An 18,305-nucleotide genomic window follows, 5' to 3' on the forward strand; every position below is an offset into this window, starting at 1 on the left:
TGATTGATGACCTAGACAGGAAAAGTAGAAAGGTAGGCTTGAAAATCAATATGCAGAGGACTAAGGTAATGTTCAGCAGCCTCGGGAAGGAACAGCAGTTTACATTAAGTAGCGATGTACTGGAAGTAGTAGGCGAATATGTCTACTTAGGACAGGTAGTATCCGCAGATCCGGACCATGAAAAGGAAATAGCAAGAAGAATAAGACTGGGATGGAGCGCATTTGGCAAGCACTCGCAGATTATGACTAGCAGCTTACCGGTATCACTCAAGAGGAAAGTTTACAACAGTTGCATCTTACCTGTATTCACCTATGGGGCTGAAGCGTAGAGGCTAACCAAGGAGGCTCTACTTAAATTGAGGACAACCCAGAGGGCTATGGAACGAAAAATGGTAGGGGTAACATTAAGAGGTAGGAAGCGTGTAGAGTGGGTCAGAGAATTAACTCTAGGTGCCGACATTCTCGTGGGAATTAAGAAGAAATGGGCATGGGCAGGACATGTAGTGCGGAGAGGATAATCGATGGTCGCTAAAGGTCTATTCACATTTGCGACTAGATGAGGTCGCGCGACTACCAGTCGTGCGACCAGAGGAGAGGAGCTCGCCGCTACCGATGTTCACACGTGCGGCTGTCGCCTTCTCGAAAAACGAGTTGGGAGTATGAGAGCTGCAGGGCGATGACAGCGAACGTCGGTAGCAGTCGCTTGCCAGACACTTCAGTTTTTTCAGGCGAGCCCGTGTTTGGCCCGTGCGCATGCCGCGCTCTCGTGTTTGAGAACGCCGACGACGAATAGACGGTGTCAATCACCGTGGTGTGAATATAAAATGTTGCGCCTGCGTAAAAAACCCATTTTTCCAAAGTTTATGGTACTTACCGGATAGTCCGAATATCTTTCCAATCTCCTCCCAGGCCATATCCTTCTCCCTGCCTTTGAATTCCTGGTGCCATTTGTTGAAAAGGTAGGGGTATTCTTTAATTGCATTGAGAAGGTGCTCAATCGAGTACTCCGGGACCTCGCTGATTGGTGAAATGGTTTGCGACTAGTAGTCGCGCGACTAGAAATTCGAGCAGTGCCCGATCGGCCCGCGGCAGTCGCTTTTCGACCGATGCGACCAGTTGCGACTGTCGCTTTTCGACCAAAACGGTCGCGCGACCGCTGCCAGTCGCAAGTGTGAACGGACCTTTAGGGTAACAAACTGGATTCCAAGGGAAGGAAAGCGTAGCGGGGGGCGGCAGAAAGTTAGGTGGGCGGATGAGGTTTAGAAGTTCGCAGAGGTCAAGTGGATGCAGCTAGCACAGAACCGGGTTAATTGGAGAAATATGGGAGAGGCCTTCGCCCTGCAGTGGGTATAGTCAGGAGGCTGATGATGATGACGATGATGATCAAGTTTCAGTGCAGAAGTGCAACGCACGTTAGCCGCGAAGACAATCCGTCACCGAAGGGTCTGCAATTGTCGCGCTCACGCTGCCCTTCGCTCACATCTTTATCCGACCGCAAGAAACATGTGAAAACAGGTGCCGTTTTATTTTTTAACGCGAAAGCATTACTTCGCTATCTCAGTTTTCTGTCCGCAGCACTTGTAATTGAGAAGTGATAGAGGTTAATGACTGGGGTCAATCGATAGACGGTGGCGTAATCTGTCCGAAAAAAATTCGACCAATAAGTTAGTTAGGTAATATATTAGAGGCAAAAATGTAAAGGTAAAGGTGAAAATGGTCTCATTAGCCAATGGCTTGGCGCCACATTTGAATCTATCAAATACTAAAATAGTTAAGTCAGTCAATTAAGGTGACTCCAAGATGTATCAAATACTAAATAGTTAATTAAATCAGTCAATTAAGGTGACGTCAAAGATATGACGTTATGCAACCTGAAGTCGAGCCAAAAAGGGCATAAGAAGGGATTGGCGCGCGATTTGAAAGTACCAGAGACTAAAATGGGTAAACAAGAAATGAATTAATGTGACGTAGAGAATGCGACGTCACGCAACCAGACGTAGAGCCAAAAAAGGACATATTAACGTATTGGCACGCAATTTGAAAGTACCAAACACTAAAATGGGTAAACAAGAAGTGAATTAATGTGACGCCAAGGATGTGACGTCGGGCAACCGGAAGTAGAGACAAAAAGGGCATAGTAAGGGACTGACGCTCAATTTGAATATATCAGACTAATATAGTCCATTAGAGTGACGTAAAGGATGTGACGTCACGCAACCGAAAGTAGAAACAAAAAGGGCATAGGAAGTAATTGGCGTGCAACAAAACAGTTACAAAAAAAAACCCAAATTCAAAAAGAGCAAATAGGGGAAAAACATACAAAAAAAGCATGCGTGCTTTCGCATTACTGCAGTGCAGATTCTGCAGTGATCTTTACTTTTTGCGCCTCGTGACGCAGCCAGAGGCATCCCAGCTTGCAGGAATATCCGGAATTATGCTCGAAAACACAGCAAGCGCCGAGCATCCAATGCAGACGACAGACATCTTCGCGTTTTGATGGTGATTGTCCAATTGGGCGTCTCGCGGATCCATTTAAATTTGACGGACGTATGCGCTCACGTACATACTCTGAAGAGGCAGAGCGAGTGAAATAGTATGCACGTGAGCGTATACGTGCGTCAAACTTAAATGGATCTGCGAGACCCCCAATAGGATAGTCTCTTGGCCGCTAATGCCAATCAGCTTAGCTTTCAGTAATGCGCTAATCCTGCAAGCTCAGCGCTACTAATTTTTAATGCTGTTTCACACTTGTAGCTGCCTTTCGCTCACCCCTTCATTTTATGTAACCTTCACGTACTCCTCAGCGAGATGTTTGCGCGATTAACCCTGCAGGGAAGACTGAATCATCAATGATATATTTTTTGTTATTCAGGTAGAACGCGAGAAGTGAGGAAATAGATTTGGGCTGTCTGTTTCTTCCATGCAGGACGCTGCGCATCAGCGACTTGAAAGGAGTCAGCTGGTTTAGTGGCCGAGAACAGGGACTCTCTTTACTGTCGTTTGCTGCTTCTCAAGAAAAAAATTCTTTTTTTCGCCACCAGGGTAGTGTGAGTAGTTCATTTGAAGCACTCGGAGGCCGAGAGCAGCATAAACTTCTCGAAGAGGTTACGCGACATGAGTGCGCACACGTGCGAGAGACTGAGGAACACCGGCTCCAGGTAGCGCAGTCGGCCAGTGTCGTAGAAGACGTCTAAGCGCTTCAGCGTCACATCCTCGCGCTTCAGAAGCGGGCCCAGCAGGTTCTTGATCATCTCGTCGTACGTCTTGCCTGTGCGGGAGAATCACGATTAAGACAAAAATCCAAGAAGTGTGATATACGAATAAGTTCGCAGAAACGGGTGACATACCGACGACGCTATTGTCGACTAGTGATTCGGGGCAATGTTGTATGTTTGAAGAATGCACCGGCACGAGCTTGTCCTCTGAAGAACCTACGAGCAGCACGTTCTTGAAATACTCGAGACCTGTTGATAGTGACAAGGAAAAATAAAAAGATGAAGTAGAGCTGCGGACGGCGCATTGCAAAAGGGCGAAAAATGTTTTAAGTATCCCATAATGCATTAGTTGCTGACAGTAATTGTCATACTTAAAACACTAAAAATTTCAGGTCGAATAAAGAGCAAAGATAATAAGAAAATATAGTTTCGCCGTCACACTAAAGCATTGGCGCTGGATTTTGTAGTTTACCACTTAAGAGTGCGATGAAGTGCTCGATTGGCAGATATGCGTGCTTAAAAGAATGGTCTGTGTTTGTTCTTCTGCCGATGAGTTCCACAATCGCGATAGCCAACTGCACAGAAATCCTCAGTAGAAAATAAATGGCCAGTTTTTGCGCCTTATTGTCGAGCAAGAAGTCGGAGGCTTCTTCAAGGCACCGCACAGTATAGCGTTAGTAAAATTCTCAAATGTCTTCGCAATACCACTTGTAGGAGGAGAGGTGGTGAAGGGTGGCAGATCCTGGCCCTACGGGGCTGGGAGGGTAGGTCAACGCCGCTTGCGGCGGGGGCTAGCCAGCCACCGAAGTTTATCTGTTGTAGGCCGTCATTGCACCCGCCACCGCTTAGGTGGTGGACGATAGCTGTTGCGGAACGCTCTTTCTCTCCCTCCTTTTTTTCTTTCTTCTCTACTTTCTCTCTGTCCGCACGAGGTAGCGGAGGTGGCTCAGCTACAGTGCCTGTAGCAGGCCTGTGCACTTTCTTTTTCTTGTTCCTACAGCTACAACAACATCAACAACTATACCACTTGTATTCGTAGCACTGTACCATCGCTTACGTTGTCTGTTGTTTCAAATTAGCATACCGAGTGTTCTATTTTCTCTCCACTACGAATCGCGTGCTTACGTCACCTGGAGCCTGACTGAGGATGTACAGGTAGCATCTCCTGATATCCGTAGAGTCTTGAAATGTAAGCTCCTTCATGGATCCTTTCATGCTCATTTTGGACAGGACAGAAATCTCTGAAATTGTAAAAAAAAAAGGATCTTCTATAAACATATACGCCGCAGAGACATATCTGTTAAAATATGCTTCTTACCGTTCCTGTCGGAGTTTAGTGGTTCCCATCCTGATACGCACAGATTCTTAAAATATGTTTGCTAAACTAGAAGTCTCGTGGCTTGCTGCACAACGAATGTTTAAACACGTTGGCAGGGCCACGTGGTGAGGCAACTTCTTAACATGTGCAAGACTCATTTTGCACTAAAAGTCTATATTCGACGGCCGCGTCATGCATACAAACAGTTGCTGCGGTTGCTGTCCACTGGAGGACACAGGTTAGCAAGCATACTTGAGAGATGGTGTACCGGGACAGCAGTGCTGCAAAGGGCCTGTCACACTAGCGTGACACAGCGCCGATTTGGTCTGCCAACAGAGCGTCTTCCTGATGTCTGCGTCTATGTCACATTGCGCCGACGGAAACAGTCGGCCGACAGTTGGTGTCGACGCCGCGTCGCTCGCAAGACGGCTGTCGGCCGACGGTCGCACAACTCCTATGTCACACTAGCGAGACAACGTGCAAAACCTTCCCACCGACTAGGCCCTCCCGTTCTATGTCTCTTCTCGTGCCATTATACAATTCGTTTTCTTAATTCTTTTATTTTGTTTTCTGCCATGCGAGATTCTCCTTTCTACACTACTCCCGTTTTTATTTTACTTGGTTGATTCTCATAAAATTAGGGACGCTTTATTTTTAATTCTATTTCATAAATTCGACCATACCAAAACAAGCGCCTCACCAGTCATGATTATGGGCTGAGACTGAATACTGCACAGTATTTTACGGTTGTGGTTGCCGGATCAGAATGGCAGTGTTGGAAAAATAAAAGCTGTCCACGGCGAATAAGATACAGTATATTTAAAGCAGAAAAAAAAAATTAAAATATCTTTACCCGTGGGACTTAACTTACGACCTCCTGTACGATAGCTGGCTGCGCGTTAACCACTGCACCACAAAAGTTTGGCCTAATCGGTGCTTTCAGAGGTTGAGATATGGCTTTAGCTGATATGCTGTTTTGCAGTGTGAAAGTCGCGAAGGCAGTAGTAAAGCGTTTACCGTTTAACTGACTGTCCAGCTTGCTGAGAGTAAACTGCAGATAGTTTAAATCATGCCGTCTAGTGCGTAAAACCTTAGGCGCATTTCAGAGGGCCGGCCGCGGGACCGCAGCTGCTGTTGGTTTTGTTGTGAAGCTTAAGCGCAAGTTCTGCGCTTTTTTGCGCACACAATTCTTGAAACACATTGAATTATGCAACAAACATTTATTGCGTGATGCGTAACGTAGCGTTGAAATTGGCTTGCGAAGTAGCGACGCAGCGACTAGACGTTATGACTGTAAACGCAACGATCGAAGTGCGCAGGAGATTGGCAGCTCATCTTGCTTCAGGAAAATAATCGCTTCTTTTCATCATTTCTTAGTGACGTACTATGTTCATTTTGCACTATTCTGTGCTGTTCGGAAACGTGGAAAGATTGCTCACGGTCGCGACGCGCGCCGCAAATCTCAGTTTAGTCGTTCAGTCGTGTCCGACTCTTCGTGACCCTATGGACCATGTCACGGCACGCTTTCCGGTCTCTCATTATCTTCCTAACATCACATAACTTCATCTGCAGTGCCTCGAGGATGCCATCTAACCATCGCGTTCGCTGCCTACCCCTTCTCCGGCGACCCTCAACCTTTCCCAACATCAAATCTTTCTTCACTCGCCCCGAAAAGAAAACGCTGCCGCTGATATTCCACACGCATTCGGTGGCCCCGAGTATTTCGGCGGCTCACGCTCGCGTTTTGGTCAGGGATTATGCATTGATTCAACTTTTTTACGTATATTAGTGCTAAAAGGTATTCGCCGTCGACGTGGTGTACTGAGTCGGCTTTGCGTTTCGAGAAAGTTTTTGCTCGGCGGCCGATCTCGGGAAGACTCGGCCACCGACAGTGGTCAGACTGGTTTTCTCGGTGTCCCCGGCCTCAAAGCCTGTCACACTGGGAAGACATTTGGTTTTCGGTCGTGTTGGTGTCGTCGTCGGTCTAGTGTGACAACTTGGTCGGCCGACGAGTTGGCCGACCGTCGGTGTCGTTGTCGTGTCGCGCAAGTGTGACAAGCCCTTAAGAAGTCACCTGAGGTGTTTACGACTTGTCCCTTTTACGTCCTCTGCTTTGCTCGAATGCTTTAGTTTGCCTGCGGATTTTAAAGTGTAGAGTTAACAAAATTCTTTCGGATACGTCACTCACGGAACCTGAGGAACCTGTTCTTGACGTAGACGATGCCCAGGTGAGGACCGTTGAGGGAGAAGAAAGTATGTAGGTTCTTGATGTATGGTCTCAGCTGAGCGCAAGTGAGCGCAGCTCGAACCAAGACACAACCAAGGGAGAAGCCTACGAAGCTGAAAAGGAAATGCACACTGAGAAAAATGGGACAATGGCTGCAGACGTGGGCGTAAGGAACATGCTTCCGACTGGTTATTCCTCCTATATGGGAAGGATAAAGAGAATGAATCAATGATGGTAATGATAATAATTTTATCGTATAATAACAAGGGGATAAAGAAAACACGGGTGCCTATAGCAGAAACTGTGATGTTTTTGTCCAACACCTGAACATAGCTCGGCGGTAATGGAAGGGATAGGGTGATCAACAAAAGAAAACAAATAGCACATGAAATGATTTCGCACAAGATATTGTGAAGAGGGACGAGATCAGCTGACAGAGGGCAATAGGGAACAACAAGCTAAATGATGTAATATCACTAGATCTATATTACACGTAATGTCTGTAAAATATTCCAATGGCAACAAGAAAACGTTTTGCCAACTGCATGAAAATGTATTAAAATGACCTGAAATAATGCCCTTAAATAAAACGCCTGCATTCTTCGCCTCACTATATGTCACTGTATCTAAGGAAATATTGAATAAATGAATGAAGGAATGGAATTAATGAATGAATGAGACACTACCTCAGTTTGAAGTTGGTAGTGCCTATATTGTCCAGATATGAGGCGACCTCGACGGCCAACCTGGCGCCACAGACGGAAATCTCGTCAAATGTCTGTTCTTGCTGTGGGAATAGCAAAGACAGACGCACTAGTTAAATGTTTATCAAAGCGAAATTCTTTTTTGCGCGCTAATGCTCAACATTGTTTGTAAGGTTGTCGGCACTTTTGCTTCTATGCTAATTATACCAGCGAATTAAATATGAAAGAGTCGTTCTTTGAGTAACACTAGCCGCCTGGTAAGAAACGCATTTCATTTATAGAATGAGAATTATATTCATTATATGCCTGCAGTCAAATCAGATTTGGATGCACGCTTCCATCCATTTCGCTGATCTTTTTGCCTTAATATTCATATTGATCATGTAGAATGAACGGGGCAATAAAAATAATTCTCTTGCCTAAGCAACTGCCTGAAGCACCTTGGTCTGGCTAAACTCAACACGATGTACCTTTCTCTACCAAACTGGGCCCCCAGGGTCCCAATTATAATTCAGGAGGATTTCAAGAACTGAGTCGTTGAATGTTCAAAAATAAAGGCATCAGTTTGAAATCCAGTAATTTAGTGCATCCATATAAGACACGCAAGCTTTCGATTGTACTGAAGTGGCCTACGTACCTCGTTGGCCTCAGACCATATGAGGATATGCTTGGGGGAGGCTATCAGCAGCTTCATCCACCGCTTCGCCCAGAAAAAATCGCTGCTTTTACCTGCCAAAAGAAAAACATGAAACAAAGGTACTATATGAAAGCACAGGTAACCAGATGATTGCCCGTTATTTCTCGTGACGTCAGCCCTCAGTACAACCTATGCGTGTTTCTTCTAGTAATGATAACTTATGTTGGAAAAGAGACAACCGTTGCAGATTCACGCAGGAATCTGCAAAAAGAACGAGGAGAAGGAAGGCGATGTCTGGGGCGCGAGGGAGAGATTGGGCGCTATGTTGCTATATTGATAGCCGTGGGGACAGCTGGGGATTAAACTCAGTCAGAGGCGGCCTGGTGTTTGCCCTGCTTCTTCTATGACAACTATGGTCTGTCTCGACCCCCCATCCAACCCTTTCTCAAATAATATTTAAACAAAATGTGACAATCTAGTTCAAAGAGGTTATACGTCAACTCGAAACTGTATTATCCATAATGGATGTGCTAGCATGAAAGGGAGCAGGAGATCTTTCAATTAGCTACAGTTCGCGAAGTGAGTGCGTCGTCACAAGAAATAAACTGCCAAGCCACGCACCACCCAGGCCGTTGACGAACACGATGAAGTGGATGGGCTCCGTGCTCCGGTAGATTGCCCCAATAGCTTCACAACTGCCTTGAAGCTGGCGGAATACCAGTGACCGCGCGGCCAGGCTGATGAACTCTGGATCCGACCTGGGTCATCAGATTTTGATGGGTCATTCATTGCTTGTCTACACGTGTACTGCTGCAGCTTTGGGAGTCGTGCTTTAACACTGCCTGCAGGACGTGATCTTCACGAAGACTACAACAGTCAAGCTGTGTTTGCTGCGATACAGATAGAAAGACTTCCAGTGGTCTCCGATTACTCCTGTTTTCAGTCGTCCGCGTCCTAACTTGTGTCGGCGAATTTCCACGACTTACTACTTCCTCTGACTCAGTGCCGCACTTAATGGCACTTAACTAGCGCTTGAATGACGAAGTAATCCAGAGAGTACCACAACGCAGATATGCGCTCCAGGTATCTTTCATAGTGACGAAGAAAATTGCTGTTATTCGTGACTACTCTCTCACGTAGTGATATCTGCGTTATTTATAGAGGGTTTACAGCTCACAAAATGGTCTCCTCTGGAAGACAAAAAAAAAAAAAAAAAATTCGACGAGAGTTGGGAACTCTACGGACTTTATAGATATATGCAAACGGCTACATTTGTAAGCCGCTTTTTGTCGGCGAACCACCCTGTCAAATGAGATTCCGAATGATTAGTTCATGAAAGTCCTATATTCAACTGCGCACGCAGTATAATTTTGAATGAAAGTGTATAGGCATCGTGGTCACACGCAAAATGCCCGTGATGCATGCAAAATACTGGCGGGCATTACAACATTTGGCCAAAAGTGCCTGGCCCTGAAAGATTACTGTGGATTCATGGGGCAGAATACCGAGGCTCCGTTCTTTTGAATGGAAAGCAAGCACCTCATCGATCTCTGCAGAGCTTCTGAGCGTCAAAACGATTTAGATTTCTTGCTACGCGTCTCCGCAGCTAACTGTGTGAGCTCGACACTTTTGCTAAGGCCGCATGTAAAGGACGCCCCTCAAGCTGAGATATAGTTACATGTAATGAAAGTTCGAAGTGCGACAGTCTCATCAGGTATTGTTCCACGAACTATCAGCACAAAATAAAGCATACAATGGAATGCTGAGCGTTGTCCCAGTGTGGCATAATTTTATCGTATTGCACGAATTCCTAGTTCGACTTACATGATCCAGTTCGTGTTTCCAAAGAGGTTGAGGTGGAGCTTGAGCTGGCGATACCTGAAAGAATACGCCACCCAGCAACATGAATGAAGCATGGGCTGATGAAGACGGAATTTATTTTGTTTCCTCCTTTCTCTTCAAAACCGCGATTATCCTCACGGCTATAGTTTTATGTGACAATAACCCCAAGCAAACATGTTCTGCCCTTCCACATTTCTCGATGACCATGACGAGGTTTCAGAAGCAGATCTTTTTTTTTTTTTTACTTCTAAGTGGGAAGCGTTTGTCCACTGATAATGCCCTTTGTTGCAACACTTAGATTTCTAGAGGGGGTAAGACACTTGCGGGATCTTTTTACATTTATTCCTCTGCATATTTTCTATATCTTAGCACAGCCTTTGATAGGATTACCAATCGGCTTCGATCACAGGTTACAACTGGGGGTGGCATGGCAAACGAATAAGATTATAATTTCGCCGTGCTTCTTTGTCTTTTGTTGATGCCTAAGAAACGCAGTGTTTACGAAAGCCTAGGCCACCATGCACAAAACGGGCGCATTAACACGTGGACGGCCCTGGTCACGTGATAAAATGAAGCCTGATGTTCATGGTCCCCCCTTTGAATTCCTTGGAGAAGTTTTTAGTGGCACTTTCGATGTAAGGCGACCCCAAGGCACAGTCAAGTCACTAAAAATTAAAGAGCACTGCAGAATCTACATTGGAGTAATGAGAAAGCACGGATGCTGCTGTTGGTTGCTTCTGGTTGCTGCTAGTAACTTAATTAACTTCTTGTTTGCCAATTTTAGTCTTTGGTGCTTTCAAATTGCGCGCCAATCCCTTTCTATGCCCTTTTTCGGCTCTACTCTACTTCCGGTTGCGTGATGTCACATCCTTGACGTCATATCCACTACGGCACCCGTTTTTATCTTTCAGCTTTCACTCCCACCTTCCTGCCTTCCCTAACGGCGCAGTTAAGGTGTCCACAGAACAAGCTTGGCAGATACTGCGCCTTTCCTTTCCTGTGAACTAATTAATTACCTAATTAACTTATTGACCTAATTATTGTTTTCTGCAGCAACATTATGTCAGCCTCTATCGATGGACACCACTCATTAATCTCAACCACTTCTCAATTACTCACAACTGCTGCGGACACCATTTTGCGGGCGCGGTCTGCGGACAGAAATCTGTGAACACAGCGAAGTAACGCTTTCGCGTTAATAAGCGGTATTTAACGGTATGCCAACATACTATATTAGCCAGGCCAGCAGCGTGCCGAATGCATGCGGTGTCATTTTGAAGAGAACCACCAGTGGCTGGTACCATATCCATACCTATAATTTAGAATGTGCTTAAAATAGAGCAGCCAGATACCAAGCTTAGGATAAAGAGGACAGTTATATGAGATTTTCGGTTCTATCGTGTTCGGTCCTCATATTCTGAGTAATCGTAAAACATATCGCAAGGGAGGAGATATGTCAAGCACAGTGCCGTTGCCACTAACACGCCGAAGTAGAAATTGCCGGTACCGTTTCCATCTTGCAGGAGATAACGGGGTACATTTAAGCATAGTATTATGACTGCAATGAGAGCGCAAAATGAGGAATAATTCGATGAGAGCGTGTTACTCAGCTGAATTTGTGAAAGCGTGAAAACCCACAAAGTGGTCGTTTGCAAACCACTGTTGCACACAATGCAGAAAAAAATGATGGGGACATTTATGCTCCGCCGTTAAGGGTATTGCACCAAGATGATGTTTCTTTCCCTTAAATTTTTTTAGTTAGTTACCACCACCGATAGTTACCACCGATAGTTAGTTACCACCGATAGTTACCATCGGCAAACACAGGCCTTCCATTCCGAAGCATTTTAACACCTTTGAACGCATATTCATCTTTTTAAATACTTCAGTTCATTAACTGGCCAATTAATCAATAAATTTTCCTAAGAAGCATAATCAAGCGCTGGCTTTTCATTCTGAGCATTTTGAAAAATTTGAACCAATCTTTCTAATTTTTCAATTATACAAATTAAGTAATTGATCAATTACGTACTTTGAGGGGGCTCCGGAAATTTCGACCATCTCGGGATCTTTAACGCGCACCGGCATTACAGACCACACGGGCGCCTTGCTTTTCGCCTCCGTCAAAAGAGCGGTCGCCGCGGCCGGAATTCAATACTGTATCCTTGGGTACAGCAGTGCAGCGCCGTAACCGCTACATCATCGCGACGGGTCGCAAGTTTTTTCTCTAGTACTTCTCTGTTGTAACTACACAAAATTGTGATTTACTACAGAATTCCTGTTGTTACAACAAGTTCACGGTCAAAAACCGCACACAGGTTGACTTGTGCCAACAGAAAGTTTCCTGTATTTTTTTTTTACTGGGTAATTGATGACTACTGCTTTACTTTTCTTTCTATTGCCATAGAATAAATTTATTCAGATTACAATGAACTATGCGGAATGCTTGAGCTTCTGTAAAACACTGTTACTGAGAAAGAAAACTGTTTGCCGCAGTCTCCCCACGTTGGGTAGTAAAGTGAGCTGCTACACTAAACACACTTTCAATGTAAGCGCTGCGCCCCGCCGGGGTGGTGCAGTGGTAAGACGCCCGACTACTGAGCCGGAGCACCCGGGTTCGGTCCCGACCTCGGCGGCTGCGTTTTGACGGAGGCGAAACGAAGAGGCGTCCGTGTGATGTGCGATGTCAACGCACGTTAAAGATCCCCAGGGGGTCAAATTACTCCGCAGCCCTCCACTACGGCTCTTCTTTCTTTCCTCTTTCACTCCCACCTTCTCGTACGGCGCGGTTCAGGTGTCCACAGAAACAAGTGTGACAGATACTGCCCCTTTCCCTTCCTATGAACCAATTATTTATTGATATTTAAGCGCTGCAAGGAAGACAGATATTAAAAAGTATTAACGCCGTGTATGCCAGGCATATAGAAAACACAGTAGCAATAGTGCCAAAGTTGTTTTCAAGCAGAATCCTTGCTTGGCGCGTCTTGACCTAAATCTGCTCCTTAGTTAGGCGCCATCTGACAGCGCGGTGTCCCCTATAGCGCGTGCACATGACATCTCATGACGTCTCCCGGGACGCGAACTGCAGTAGGAGATAGCGGTGAACAGGTCGGAGCCCAGACATGATCTCGTGTGATGCTTTTCCAGCGTCGGTCCATTGTCGCTATATAGTGGTGGTGGTGAAAACGTTTATTTCATATTGGGAGGTTTGACGCGGAGCCTTAAGGGCTTCGGCCTTATAATACTGGGTGGAGACCCCAGTCAGGGACCCCATTGGCGGTTGACCGCGCACGCCGCGTTAAGGCCCTTTGGGCCTGTAGGTCGCAGCAGCCGAGCAGGGTCGCCTCCCAGTCCTCCCGGGAAGGGTTAGGGATGGGGGGAAGGGATGGGTTTTGTTGGCAGGCCCATACCATGTGGTAGGTGTCAGCCACCTCCCCACAGTACTGGCACTGTCCAGTGAATTATGAGTCAAAATCTTTAAGTACTGCCGGGCACAGCATTGTGCTAGTGAAGAGGCGCAGGAGCAGCCTCTCGTTCGCTTTTCCTAACCCTTTGCAGGTGTTAGGGTATTTACGATGCGAGTTTTGATAAAAAATTACAATATCCTTGAATGTGTAGGCCGGATTGGAATCGATGTCCTCAGCCGATTCCAGTCCCGAGGAAACCGCCCGGAGAGAAAGCGCGCGGGCGGCTGCGTCAGCGGCCTCGTTCCCTGCAAGACCCTGGTGGCTAGGAGCCCAGACGAGATATCGGCGCGCGGGGCTCCGTGTCCCGACAACAATTTTGAAATAATCTATAGGCTAAGGGGCTGGTCCACCCTTGGGCGACGTTCCGGCAAGCCCCTCGTGAGTCGGTGATGATATATTTAGAAGTGTGGTCTGAGGCGGCAAGTGCAATGGCTACCTCTCCAGCGCTATATAGTGAAGGAAACTTCCCAGTAGCATCAGTGTTTGCCACACAGCCAAGGTTCCTTAAATGGTGGCGTTGTTTATAGGTAACTTCTTTTAAAGTAGCCAATTATGAGTGATCAGTCACAGAAAAAAGTAACCGAATTATGCGCAGCCTTACCGCCTGAAAAAGTGATCTACTAATTACAACATGAGAGAATATTGAAATTGATTACCAGTAATAAGTTACTTAACTCTAACGTGTTACGGAAAACTGTGCTGCGAACACGCTGAGCATGTAATCGAAGCGAGGAACAGCTGTGCGAAGGTTAGGGGGCCCTGAAGGCCGTACCGGAAGACACTGTCTGCCGTCGGGCATCTTGCTAACCTTTTGTAGGCTAGTTTGTCATCCTCCACTGGCATCGTTCTGACCGGAGGCGACGACGCGGGGTCGATCACTGGAGAGTCGGAGAAAAGCATAGGCGTATAGAAGCGCGTAGGGGACTCGGATGTGGACACACTTCGTGGATGGTGGGCCACCATAGCCGCGGCTGGACTGATTCCAGGAGAATCGATGACACTAGACTGGGCGCCCAGGTGCACCTCCGAGACGCACCCTGCTGCGGGTGAATGCACAAGGAATGCTGCACAATAAAACTGACGCACTCTCTCCCAGAAATAAAATAAATAGACGTTCCGAAAGGGCTGTGCGTTAAAACAGTTCCTTACTGAGCATGCTGGAAGGTATGGCTTGGATAGCTGTCTTGATAAACAAGTGCTCGAGCACGGGGTGTGATTTTCTATATCCCTGACTGGACAGTAAGTAGGCAGTAGATTAAACCTCTCGTGTAGTACTCATGTGTCCAAGATCCGGCGCCTGATGAGTCTTCCTCACCGTACTGTGGGACGAGTCCGCAAAGCGGGCAGAGCTCGCCGAAACGGTTGTAGTTCTCCTCAAAGACGACGACGGGCCGGCATGGGCACTCGTCCATCTCGGGGCAGAAGACCTCCAGTGGAGGCACCACGGACGAGAAGTGGAACTTTCGGATAGCCTTTGCCAGATCGCCGTACGCTCCAGTCCTTTCCGCGGGCCGAAGAAGAGAAGCACAGTAAGAAGCCCCACTTTATTATATAGTTATAATCATCACAAGCATCACAAACCTAACTCCTCCGTCTTCTGACGTCGACAATAATATTCAAGCTTGCCTATTCGTTGGTTGGATGGTTTATGGGGTTTAGCGTCCCAAAGCGATTAAAGCTATGAGAGACGCCGTAGTGGAGGGCTCCGGAATTTTGACCACATGACTTTTAAAATCTTTAACGCGCACTGACATCGCACAGCACACGGGCGCCTTGCTTTTCGCCTTCGTCAAAAAGCGGCCGCTACGGTCGGGATTTGATCCCGCATTCTTGGGCGTAGTAGTCGAGCGCCCTAATCACTGCACCACCGCGGGGGTATGCCTGTTTATAGACCGATGTATCTGCTACAGGTCAAAAACATTTCCCAGTGAACTTAAACTGATATTTCCTGAACTAGCTGCAGTCTTCTCGTTCCCGTGAAAACTTCTCTCAACCGCTCACTTCACACCCGGCGAAATTTGTGGTTTAATTGGAATATACTATTTCCATATGAGACTGCCGGATACCTTCGCTTCGAATTGCATCCTCCTGCCATGATAGGCTACCTCCTGACCACGCCAAAGATCACAAGGGTAATGACCAGCGACAGGAATAACAATGACCCTCTTGTAAATTACGATTTTAGGAATCTTTATAACAAAAAAAGTAATAGAAACGAAGCCACTCTCAAGAAGTTCAACAAATCCACATGCGAGTACATCATGAAAAGCGCTTTGTCACTCAGGTTTGCCGTTTTTGTATTCCTTTTCGAATTCCGCACGTGGGATGCGACTACCAGTCAGTGCCCTTAGTGAGTGCCCCAGTCTTAACCGAGGGATCCGAGCCCGAGCAGAAAATCCAAAGCGAGCGCCGACTATGGATAGAGAATGATGCTATAGGTTCCCAAGTCTACGTCACTTGCAAGTATCGTTTCTTTCCCTCCCGTCCCATCTGGCAGGACTTGTTTTGTCTTTACCCTCATTATGAGTCAAACTTAGCCCTCATCTTCAGTGCGTTATCACCCTTGCTGAAAAAATGGCAATGCAAGGCTGCTGAAGAGCAAAAAAAGAAAAACAAAAAACAACGATCGAGCCACGTAGGACGTCTCCACTCACAGGCATCCTTGGGAGGATAGGACACTGGCGCAGCGGTCCCTGGCACAGCTGAAGTAGAGCTCTTGAAAGCGCTCCGCCTTCCTGCGGTAGTAGTCAGCGCAGAGGGACTGCTTCACCCTAGACCTGCCGACAACCAGACGTAGCAGCGACTCCCATAGGAGGGCGTTCAGGCAGCACAAAGTGGCTGCAGTCTCCCTCGCGAAGTCCACGAACGCCTGCTCGCCCATCACAGCCTGTGGACAGATGCCGAGGAAGAGTCGAGGACAGTGTGGCACTGCTTTCGTTAAAGCCTCGGGCTAGATGCACAAAGCTGGTCACGCACCACTTCACACGCAAGGCTGCGTTTTATGGTGGTATAAGGCTCAGGTTTCAGACACTTGCGAACAGCACCCTGAATTCGGCCTCAGCGCCACATAATTCATATGCTGTTCCAATATTGCTACTCCTTAAGGAAATACACATGCCCTTGTTGTACAGACAAAGAACGTGAATCCGTGACTGTGTTGCGTTGCTGACGGACTTTCTCAAAACGGTTTTGTGTTGAATATTTCATAAAGAAGCTTACTTGAGATACACACTGTATCTTCGCGAAAGTAGCTTCAGGGCATATCTTGCCTGCAAGAAGAAAGCAGCGCGTCATATAATTTACGTCACCCACTGGATGGTTGCATCATGGCTGCCGCATGATTCTCAGATTTAAGCAATCGTGAAGATGGCAAGGGCTTGCAGCAAGAAGGACGGTATACTCACTGAGGAAAGTGGCGTCGACCCGCGGGAACTGTGCTCGAAAAGTCTGGAGCGTCATGTGGTGAACGCTGCCCAGAGTGGTGAGCATGAGGTAGCACATCTCCCGGTGCACCAGCCTCGCCGAGAAGACTCGATTCTCTTCGTCGGTTTTACCACGCTCCTAGAAAAAAGCACGACATGTGAAGGAGCTAAAACTTAGAACAAAAGTACCACCGGTAGCGCGGTGTGAAACTGGAGGTTCCTGAGCACTGCAGTAGTGTGGTAACACTCAAGAAGACGCTCACCCTCTCTCACCGTGTCATGGTCAGCTGCGTTGCACGTGCTAGTTCATAATCTGGCGACAGCAGTGACGGGTGCAAGGCGGTTGTCTACGATTAGACGGCGACGGGCTAACGCCTTTGGACAGAGGATCTCCTTTGAAGAGAATTTGCTTTTGGAGTTGTATCCGAATGCAATAATTTTTTTTTTTTTTTGAGAATCCTACCTGCACATTCAAACTCCATCATGTACGCCTAAAGGCATAGAAACATCCGTGTATAACCAGTACGCCTCACGTAGAATACATTAATCTACAGCACTACACTTTGGCATGGTCCGTGGCGTTGATTTGCACGTGAACAATTGTGGGCCATTGGGAATTTTGTTTACGCGGCCGCGATGAAGACCTTGTTCTGCTGAAGGCATGGCGTCGGCGTTGAGAGCAAAACAATTTAGTATGGCTCTGACAGATGGTATATGGTAGGTGACATGACCGGGCTTTTATCGGTTGCTAATTTGTGCGACGTTCTTAGATCTCATGATGACAAGGTTGAGTTTATCATTCCTGTGAGAGGGGACCCGAACCAGGGGATCTCAGATCCCGAATCACACGCGCTACCCATAAGCCACGATGTCTTTTTTGTCTTTGTTGCCTTTATTTGACAGACATTACAGACTAAGTCGATGTTTCAAACGTGAGCCGGTTACATTCAATACACCTAAGTATGAAACGGTCAAATTCATCACATTTTCAATACGATCAAAAACATATCAGCTATCTGTTGGGCAAAATTCCCAATATACTCTCGGTTAGGTCTGATAAGGAGATCAACATGGCGAACAGCCATTCGGCGTTTCCACACGCTATGAAAACTAAATAGCATTGCTATATCGTACGGAAACCTTCATCATTTTATACAGCTAAGAACCCAATTCCATGTGATTTAAACGAAATATTTGTGAAAAGTTCGTTGCAGGACATCCCAAAAGAAAATCCCACCCTAACAATCTATACCCATGTTCAAACGTCTCCTGCTTTCTGCACAAAATGCAGTTCACACTCCATTGCTTTGTACGCTGCCAAAATTTCCCAAATTTATTCTTTTTTACCTAAAACTTTTAATTTCGCGGTACTTGAGTGAACTACCTGCTCCTTGTAGCTAAGATAACCTTCATTCAGCTCCAGCGTTCTGGTATTTAAACGAATGGTAGTGTGTACGGATTTTAAATTGTATG

General features: G+C 46.6%; 1 protein-coding gene across 1 annotated transcript in view; it reads right to left on the reverse strand.

The window, feature by feature from the left end:
- Positions 1 to 3,010: 3,010 nt before the first annotated feature.
- Positions 3,011 to 18,305, reverse strand: part of LOC146179460 (uncharacterized) — a 28,504-nt gene continuing 13,209 nt past the window's right edge. Inside the window, exons 7-19 of the mRNA XM_084580201.1 lie at positions 16,815 to 16,971; positions 16,630 to 16,679; positions 16,065 to 16,297; positions 14,726 to 14,910; positions 14,219 to 14,450; positions 9,926 to 9,979; positions 8,723 to 8,859; positions 8,102 to 8,193; positions 7,447 to 7,547; positions 6,722 to 6,873; positions 4,346 to 4,456; positions 3,348 to 3,464; positions 3,011 to 3,268 (exon numbers count right to left, since the gene is read on the reverse strand). Of these exons, the coding sequence (XP_084436327.1) occupies positions 3,057 to 3,268; positions 3,348 to 3,464; positions 4,346 to 4,456; positions 6,722 to 6,873; positions 7,447 to 7,547; positions 8,102 to 8,193; positions 8,723 to 8,859; positions 9,926 to 9,979; positions 14,219 to 14,450; positions 14,726 to 14,910; positions 16,065 to 16,297; positions 16,630 to 16,679; positions 16,815 to 16,971 (1,833 nt within the window). The 3' untranslated portion in view covers positions 3,011 to 3,056. The remainder of the gene's footprint in view (positions 3,269 to 3,347; positions 3,465 to 4,345; positions 4,457 to 6,721; positions 6,874 to 7,446; positions 7,548 to 8,101; positions 8,194 to 8,722; positions 8,860 to 9,925; positions 9,980 to 14,218; positions 14,451 to 14,725; positions 14,911 to 16,064; positions 16,298 to 16,629; positions 16,680 to 16,814; positions 16,972 to 18,305) is intronic.

Source organism: Amblyomma maculatum, chromosome 9, assembly GCF_055883805.1.
Source record: "Amblyomma maculatum isolate TAMU_Amacu chromosome 9, ASM5588380v1, whole genome shotgun sequence".
NCBI classification, from domain to species: Eukaryota; Metazoa; Arthropoda; class Arachnida; order Ixodida; family Ixodidae; genus Amblyomma; species Amblyomma maculatum.